The 8,517-nt window shown below is 55.9% G+C and overlaps 1 protein-coding gene across 2 annotated transcripts; it reads right to left on the bottom strand.

Annotated features, from left to right (window-relative positions):
* Window positions 1-1,735: 1,735 nt before the first annotated feature.
* SLC22A17 (solute carrier family 22, member 17) lies at window positions 1,736-8,141 on the bottom strand. Of its 2 annotated transcripts, none has more exons than XM_004694635.2 (10): window positions 7,886-8,141; window positions 7,185-7,694; window positions 6,989-7,092; window positions 4,585-4,739; window positions 3,871-4,036; window positions 3,554-3,699; window positions 3,291-3,396; window positions 2,903-3,120; window positions 2,505-2,616; window positions 1,736-2,351 (listed from the first exon to the last, which is right to left on the bottom strand). In XM_004694635.2, exons 2-10 carry the CDS (start codon window positions 7,590-7,592, stop codon window positions 2,063-2,065), a joined length of 1,704 nt encoding a protein of 567 aa, XP_004694692.1. In that variant the 5' UTR covers window positions 7,593-7,694; window positions 7,886-8,141; the 3' UTR covers window positions 1,736-2,062. The 2 variants fall into 2 exon arrangements, with proteins under 2 accessions (XP_004694692.1, XP_012589562.1); XM_012734108.1 differs by having other exon boundaries at window positions 7,185-7,691; window positions 7,886-8,136.
* Window positions 8,142-8,517: the final 376 nt, after the last annotated feature.

The raw sequence follows: 8,517 nt of genomic DNA, 5'->3' as shown, positions 1-8,517 counted from the left end.
GAGTATGGCATAGGTCAGTTCACAGAGATTTGTGTTTTAGATGTGGACTGGCAGAGGGGAAGGAAATAGAGACACAGTGCTGGGGGAATCTGTGGGTAATGTTCCTCCTCCAAAAGAGGCTGGCCTCAAAACTTCAGTTTTCCTAAATTCCTTTTTCCCCCCCGGCCACTTTGCCCTTCCCTACTTCCAGTCATTTGCTGTCCCTTGATCCTTTGCTTGGAGTTGAGGCCACTGAACCTATCTGTTAGGCTCCTGCCTGAGGGCTTTCTACCTCTCTGAGAACCATCTTGCCCCCTCAGGATGCAGCTTTTGGTGCTCCAAACCACTGGTCTGTCTTCCTCATTATTTTGATGAGTATAAAATGGATTTTAAGCTCCTTAAAGAATGGAAGGCTTATGTCCTAGATGGGCATGGAACATTTACTGAAAGAATGAACAGATTTGAACTTAATGAGATCCCTCAGGCCTTGGATCAGACTTTGGTGTTCCAAAGTTAAGTGAGACATTGTTCCTGCTCTGCCCTCAAGGAGCTTATCATCTAACAGGGTAATTTAAGTCACTTCCAATACTATTATGGAGGTATTTAAAATTTAAAAAAAAAATTATTTATGCATTCAAGAACAGGCCAGAGGTGTGTTTGTGTGTGGGGGTGGGTGAGAGGATTCACCAGAGACAGAAGGGAACAGAACAACTGGAATGACTGAAATACACTGCTGACGGGAGCAGTGGGCGAGACGAGAGGTCTGTTGCACCATGTGGGTCAGCTCCCTGGCCGGCTGGTGGCTAGCAGTAGCTTGATAGTGCTGTGCCTTTAACCCCTGTGCCAGAGGGTTGCCCCTCATAGGAGCCCTTGAAGGAAGCTAGAGGTTAAAAAGATTGCCTGAAGTGATAAAGGCAGGACAGGGATAGTCTGACAGGCAGGGCCTGGCAATGAAGTAAAAGAATTAGCCTCCTACTGGCATCTTTCAGGGGTGCCTAGAGCCTCCTCTGCATACTTCCAAGGGCGGTGCCCAGAGGCTGGGAAGATTTGGGAAAGGGGACCACAGTGTGCGTACAAGAAGACCTCAGCTTCAGGCTCTAGTCATATCCCAGCCCTGTCACTCATTTTTTTATAGCTATGGACCAAATTACTGTCTCTGGCCTCGGTTTTCTCATCTGTAAAAGAGCAGTGGGCATCCCTTGTTTTTGCTGTACAACACCCAACCCCATTTCAAGCAGAACCCAGGCTGTGCTTTCTCTCATCAGCGATCTGGCTGGAGATAGTGTGCTACTTGCTCTCTGGAAGTGAATTTTCTGTGGGTGACCCAAAGGTTGAATTCTACTGGGGTTCATTCATCCCACCAGGTGACCCTGACAGAAATGACTGGTTTCTCGTCCCTGGATCGAGGCATCTCTCTGGCTCTTGCTTTTATCACTAGATCTGCTCCTTCCATGCTGAGTTCACTACCTCCCTCTTATCACATTCCTCTTTTGACTTCACTGGAGCCCGTTTTTATTACTTGCAACAAGAAAAAACAAAAAACAACCTTAACTGATCCAAACACCCACTTCACCCACCTGCAGTGACTGGATGAAGTTTGTTAAGTGCCCCGCCCATTCCTGGACTTAGCAATAGGCAGGGGTGGGAGTTTTCAGTGAACACTGGGCGCAGCGCATAAGGACAGGGAAGGAGATTGTTGGTGTTGGTTCCGCAGGAGAAACCTTCCCCCAAGAGACAGAAGGAAGGGAAGTCCAGATGATGATATGCTCATTTATTCAAAATGTCTTTATTGAAACAGAATGATAGAGCAAGAAAGAATGAGGTCTGGGAGGATGTCTTTGGGCACAGGATGGAGCCCAGACCTAGTGGTTGCAGTGTGGAGCTCTCTCCCTGTCCTGACATGAACACAAAGCAGCAGGGAGGAGAGGTGGGGACAGCTCTCTGAGCCCCCTCCAAAGCTGGCGGGAGGTGCCTCTGAGCCTGCACAGTTTGGCCTTGCTCTCAGTCCTCCCGGTGACCTTGCTGGGGCCTCAAGCCGCCTTTCCTAAGGGGCCAGCCTCCTGCCATGAAGCTCGGAGGCTGCTCAGAGGGCAGGGTTGGGGGTGGCAAGCAGCGGGACGTGGTCGCAGCGGTTAGGGGGTGGCTGCCGCAGCAGAGAAGGCCTGCGGCACAGCTCCCCATCCCGGAGCACCTCCGGCAGGAGTTTGCGCTTGGTCTCCGGCAGCAGCATGATGCTGAGGATGCAGAGGAGGGCGCAGGCTGCCAGCACCACGTGCTGCAGGAAGGCTCCGTGGCCCATGTGGAGGCGCTGTGCTGGGCCACTCAGGCCTCCAAGGGCCCCGAGCGCCATGATCAGGCCCAGGCCACGGCCCCTGAGAGATGGAGAAGGCACTCAGGCTGCAGCTGTGGGCCTCACCCGCCCCACCCCTCTCCAGCAGCGCTCCCTGCTTCACCCCTCAGGTCAGACCCTGTCCTCACTGGAGACCTACAGGCCTGGCGCTGTCCCCAGCGGCCCCTGCACTCACCGGACGGTGGTAGGGATGACTTCGGCAGCAAGGAGGGTGCTGAGGATGCCGGAAGCTTGGGAAGAGAAGAGGCCAAGGACGGAGAAAGTGGTGATGGCAGCCTCGTTCAGATCTGGAGGACCAGGAGGGAGGATGTGAGTGCAGGTGAGGAGATCGTGTTTGGCCTAGGCCCTGGGTCTCTGATCCCGATGCGCTAGCTGGGCGGGCTCTGAGCTTTCACTAACTGGTCAGGAGAGCAGACAGGGCTGTGTGGCCGTGAGGGGGGATGAAGGGAGGGCTGGGCAGCCTCTGCTCTGTTCTTGGAAGGCCTGGGCCAGAGTAGTGGCTGAGCCTGTCTGAGGCAGCTCTGCTGGGGTTCCTTGGCTGAGCCCACACTGTGGGGGAGGGAGGATGCTCACAATCCCACAGGCCCAGCAGGACCAAGGACGCAATGCCAGTGAGGGTCATCGACAGAAGCAGGATGCCTCGGCGGCCAAATCGGTCAACGGTGACCCCCAGGAAGACGCAGGCCAGGGCTGCGGTGCCGCTGGCCAGCAGGGAGCACACGTAGAAGTCTGAAGGGCTCCCTCCTCCTCCGATGGGCTGGTAGCAGTGGCGAATGGCGTGGGCAATAAAGCTGTAAGGAGGGGTACGCAAGTCAGGAATGGGACCTGAATCCCCGTGTGCGGCCCTCGTGGCCTGGGGTGCCCTCCGTGGGGCCCTCAGGCCTGCACCACCCAGTCACCACCCAGGCCTGCCCCCATTCCAGCTACTGGCCTGGCCCTCGCCTCAGACACCCAGGCTCACTTGGTGAAGCCCAGGATAAGCAGATTTTTCCAGATGTTGCGGTAGTTGAGGAGGGAAGCGAAGGAAAAGGAGGATGTTGCAGGGAGAGGGCAGGTGTTCTCCAGGTCTTTAGGAGAGAAAGAGGAGCTATTTGTTAGAAGAAACAGCTGGGAACCCAGGGGCCTCCCACGAGGGCGGTGGGGACTCTGGGAGAAGGTGGCACACGCAGAGGACACTGTGACATGTGCATGTGAAGTATGAGCTGTGGGGACCCTGCCTCTTACCCTGCAGGGCTTCCTGGGCCTCCTCCCCCAGCATCTGCCCATGGGGCCGGTTCCGCTCAGCCAGGATCCTCAACACAGATTGAGCCTCTTCGATCTGCCGCTTCACTATCAGCCACCTTGCAGACTCCAGAAACAGGCCAGGCCAACTGTGGGTGGGGGGCAGGATGGGGGTGTGCTGTGATGAGCCCCACCTTGGTGGGGCTGGGGTTGGGGCAGGCCTAGATGAGGAGAGGTGGCGGGGAGGAGGGGTCTGTGGGCTAGCACTAGGCTGGAGGGAGAGGTAAATGGCCAGACGACAGGTGAAGGGTGATACTGACCCATAAAACAAGAAGAGGATGCAGGGAGCAGTGATCATTCGCTGCAGAAATCGCCAGTCCTTAGAGACCAGGGCCAGGCCCAGGAACAGGAAGTGTCCCCCCACCCCCACCAACTCCCCTGCCAGGGCCACCCGAAGCCTCTGGGTGGGGTCGCACAGCTCCAGGCCTGGAGATACAACAGGGACAGGGAGGAGAGACCAGGAAGGAAGGAGTGGGAGAGAAGGGGAGAGAGGGAAGGAAGGGGACAGAGTTTAGCTCCTGGCATGAAGGCTGCAGTCATTGCCTCCCACAGACTAATCTCTGAGTGGTAGAGAGACGCTGCACTGCCCTCTCCTCTCCTGCTCAAACCTAGGGGGCTCCAGGATCAGATTCCTGGTGGTTTCAGACCCTCTCACATCAAACCTCTATTTGACCTTCATATCAACCCCTGTTCAAGGTTACACTGCTAATCAGAATTCCACTTTTAAAAATGCAGCCCTCGTCTCTGACAGCAGTAAATCCTTGGCAAAGAAGGCCTTCAAGGTTATGGGGGAGATGGGCATGAAGAATAGCAAGACCCCTTGATCCTTCAAAGGCCTGGGCAGAAAGATAGCTGAGATTCCACTTGCTGACACTTGGGACAGCTGAAGAGGAAGTGAGGGGCCCTAGGCGGCAGAGGGAAGGCTTGCAGCTACAGAGAGGCAGGCAGCCCCAGGGGAAGGAGGGGCCACTCACGCATCAGGTAGACACCAAGGTCAACGCCAGCAAGCAGGAAGCCCAAGAGGAATCGGAGGGCCATGACACCTGTGGACGAGCCTGCAGCAGCACCTCCCACTCCGCAGGGGCCCACGAGCCCCAAAGTCAGCAGCACTATTCCTCGACGGCCAAACCTAGAAAGTGGGGGAGGGCCTCTGGTCACCCTGACTCTTTGCAGGAGAAGTTGCTGGGTGGGTCCCAGCTTCCCACTTCAAAGCTGGAGGTCTGAGGACTAGGCTCTAGGAACAAGAGTTGCAGTGGAGTTAGGGAATAATGGCAGGATGGGGGGCCATGCATACATGTTGCTGCTGGGCACCTGATTCATTGATTCTTGGGGATGTGCAGGGATGAGGGTGTTTCTCCATGGAAGTGAGACAAAGCAGTAGAGGAGATAGGATATTGCTTAGGAGGTTTGAAGCCTCGGGAATTTGAAATCACTGAGCCTTGGGGTAGAGCTCTCAGTCAGTGGAGATGAAGCTTGTCTTGCTCACACTCATCAGAGGAAATGGGGTTACTGATATGTGGGAAGTGATGACTGTAGCCTCCACTCGGGGTCACCCTCACTCTCTATCTTCCCTGCCTCTCAATGGAGTCGTTGATCTGTACAGGTGAAGCGATCAGCCTGTTGTGTATGGGGATAGTATTGGTCAAGGACAATGGAGCTACTGATGCTGGAAGGTAAATAACTGATTTTGGGGGATGAGAACATTATTCCATGGGACATGGGCATGTTAATCCATGAGGATGGTAAATGGGGATAGGACACTGGCCAAAGATTATTTATTCTCTCGGCCCCCGGCCAAAAATTAAACCAACGATGCATGGGAGGGGTTGGGTTGGGGCCATTAATCTGGGGGTGTGACTTGATCAGTGGGGATGTTCACTAGTTTCTGAAGATTGGACAATTGATCTTTGGAGGTAGAGTCACTGATTCATGCAGTAGGGGTCTCACTTAACCCATATGGATGGGACTTTTGGTCTGTGGGGTAATCAGTAAGGATGGAGCCACAGGCCAAGGGGGAGAAAATTATTGGTTGGTGATGGTCATCAGTTGTGTGTCAGTGAGGGCATAGCTATTGGTCTCTGGAGGCCAGGCTACCTTTGGGGAATTAAACTTCTGTTGTATGGGGATGAAGACTGGGGTCACTAGTCACTGGGGTCACTAGTCATCAGCAAGGAGCACTGATAGCTGAGAGTGAAGTTTTGATCCAGTTAGTGGGATCATTTTTCCATGGGGATGGTCTTATTGGTTAATTAGGCTAAGGTTACTGACTTTAAAAAATGGATTACTGGTCTTTGGAAATGAGCAATAGGAACCAGGGTACTGGTCTATGGGAATGAGGTCACAGGTGCATGAAGATGGACAGCTGATTTCACTTGCCCCTAGGAGTGTGTGACTTTTGGGTAGTGAGGATAGGTTTTCATTTTAGGGAACTGGATTCCTAGAGGATAGGTTGACTCTAATTCATGGGAACTGAGAATTAATTCCATGTGGATGGAACTGTAGATCAGTGGCGATGAGTCTAATTATCAATCCATGGGGATGGTCAGGGATGATGGTGTCGAAGATAAGAGGAGTTAGGACTTTTCATCTGTGGAGAAAGATACTGGTTGATGGAGATGGGTTGTGGAGGCCACGGATTCCTGGAAATGGAACTGTTGACCTGAGAGAATCTGAGAACAGTGAGGGTCCATGAACATGAGACAATTTATTTCTGAGATGTGCTCTTGTGGTCATTGATTCATGGGGCCTGAGCTGATGACCTACAAGGGTAGAGTCATGTGTTGGCAGGTGTGGGACTATTGGGAGTGAGGGTATTCTTCTTTGGAGATGGTTACTGACTTGTGGGGGAGGGATCACTTGTCAGAGATCATTTGTTTTTAAGAGTTGCAATACTGGTTGGTGGGAAAGGGACTTGCTGTGTAGGAATTAGCAGACTGATCTTTAGCAATGAGGATGGAGCAAGTGTCCACTGGGATGGGGCTATTCGCCACTAGGGATGAGTCTATTAATCTATGAAGATGGTAAGGGAAGTGGACATGCTTTGTGGTGGTTGGGACAATTCAGGGGGAGCAAGCACTCTCAATTTGTGGGGGCTTTTGGTCAGCTATTGTCTTTGAACATGAGGCCACTGGTCCGTGGGCCTAGGGACGGGGAGTGGGGAAGGAGTTACTCCATATGGAGAAGGGGCATGGAAAGAGTACTTCTTGATGGGGAGTAGAGTTGAGACAAGTGGGGGGCTGCAGGTCATTGAACCGAAGTCCAGAGAAGACTGATGAGTCCAATGAATGGTCTTCCTCCTCTTGCAAAAGCCAGTTGCCTGGGCTAGCCTCCCTAGCACCCCCTCCTCTCTACCCACCTGCCACCCCCAGCAGCCCTCACCTGTCGGCAGGGTAGCCCAAGAACAGGTAGCCAGAGGCAAAGCCCAAGATGAACAGGATCTGCTCCAGGATCACCTGCCAGCCCAGGTCACACACCAGATCCCACTGGGGGTGGGAGAGGGACGGAGCAGGAATGAGGCCCCAGGCTGGTCATTCTTAGCCTGCCCTCAGACCCATGGCCCACCAGGCTGCCTCACCTGGCCAATGGCGTTGGTGGTGAGTACGGGCAGGCCATTGTAGTCCCAGTCCTTGAGGCAGTGGTTGAAGTCCGGCGGGGCGAAGCCGCTACACGAAGGGTCCGTACTGGTGGCGACGCGGCTGGCCGCGCTGGCTGCTAGGGCCGCGCTGGCGACGCTGACGCCGCTGGCGTTGGGGGGCTGTTCCCAGCCGGAGGCGTTCGGGGGGAAGCCCCCGTAGTGGCAATGCAGTGGGGGCGCCAGAGTGAAGATGGGGTCCGAGGCCATGCCCAGAGCCACGAAGAGCACCGGCAGGCAGCAAAGGCCGAGTTGCAGCTGTTGGCCACCACCCAGCGCCCCCACCTGGGCGAGCAGCGCCTCAAAGCTGAGGGGGCCGGGGGGCACGGCCAGCGACAGGCTGCTGCCCATCCCGTCGCCGCCCGCGTCGCCCTCCCCCTCCCGCTCGCGTTCGCGCGCCCGCTCACCCTGCAGCTGCTCGGCGGGCACCGCTTCTCCGAGGGTCCCGACCTGCTGTGGGAAGTTGGGGGTGGGGCAGGAGAAGGGTGAAGCGGGGGAAACCGCAGAGCCAGGGAAGAGGGCGGGAGCCAGCGCGAGGAAGGCAGTCAGGGGCCGGGGGATGCGCCGGAGTAAAACGCCCGGAGCCGGGCGGGGGCAGGGGCGCGCGGGGACGACAGCGGAGCCCCCAGGGCGCCGGCACTTACTCCGTTGGGGCTGGGGGTGATCTCTACAGTGCTGTCGATTTTGCTGCCTCCCCCGCCATTGGGCTCGGGGGTCCCGGTGGCCACCCGGGGAGCCAGCTTGCCGACCGCAGGGGCCCTGCCGGCCCGCACCGAAAGGATGCGCTGTCCCCGCTCAGCGGCGCGCGGGTGCCGGGACGAGAGCCCGGAGAGACCCCGCTCTGCAGCGCTGCAGCCGCGGGCGTCTCCTTCGTCTCTGCGATCTCTGCGCTGCTTTCCCCTCCCCTTCCTCCAGACTCTCCTCCCCTTCCCACGTCAGCAGAACCTTCGGTCCAGACTCTTCGTCAGAGAGAGGAAGGGGGGCCAGGACTCAGGGGAGGGAGGGGACGGGGCTCAGCCTCTCTTCCCTGGGTCTGCGGGCCATTGCGGTAAAAAAGAAAAGGAGCTGAAGGGTAGTAGCTGGCTCAGTCGGATGCCAGAGCGTTCTTTGCGTCCAATTCTTCATCATTCGTTCTTCCACTTCCCACCCACCCACCTATCCATCCTCCATATACCTACTTCTCACCTACCTACCCATCCATCCATCCATCCATCCATCCATCCATCCATCCATCCATCCATCCATCCATCCATCCATCCATCCATCCATCCATCCA

The sequence above is a fragment of the Condylura cristata genome, unplaced genomic scaffold (genome assembly GCF_000260355.1).
Source record: "Condylura cristata isolate star-nosed mole 26May11 unplaced genomic scaffold, ConCri1.0 scaffold00045, whole genome shotgun sequence".
NCBI lineage: Eukaryota > Metazoa > Chordata > Mammalia > Eulipotyphla > Talpidae > Condylura > Condylura cristata.
This window is presented reverse-complemented; position numbering and strand designations above follow the sequence as displayed.

What these genes read in the sequence shown, in the direction of transcription:
- SLC22A17 (XM_004694635.2), bottom strand. Translation starts at nt 7,592, where the DNA reads ATGGGCAGCAGCCTGTCGCTGGCCGTGCCCCCCGGCCCCCTCAGCTTT. An exon ending in TTGGGCTACCCTGCCGACAG is followed by an intron (nt 4,740 to 6,988) that starts GTGAGGGCTGCT and finishes CCCACTTTCTAG; the next exon opens with GTTTGGCCGTCGAGGAATAG. An exon ending in CCTTGGTGTCTACCTGATGC is followed by an intron (nt 4,037 to 4,584) that starts GTGAGTGGCCCC and finishes TTGTATCTCCAG; the next exon opens with GCCTGGAGCTGTGCGACCCC.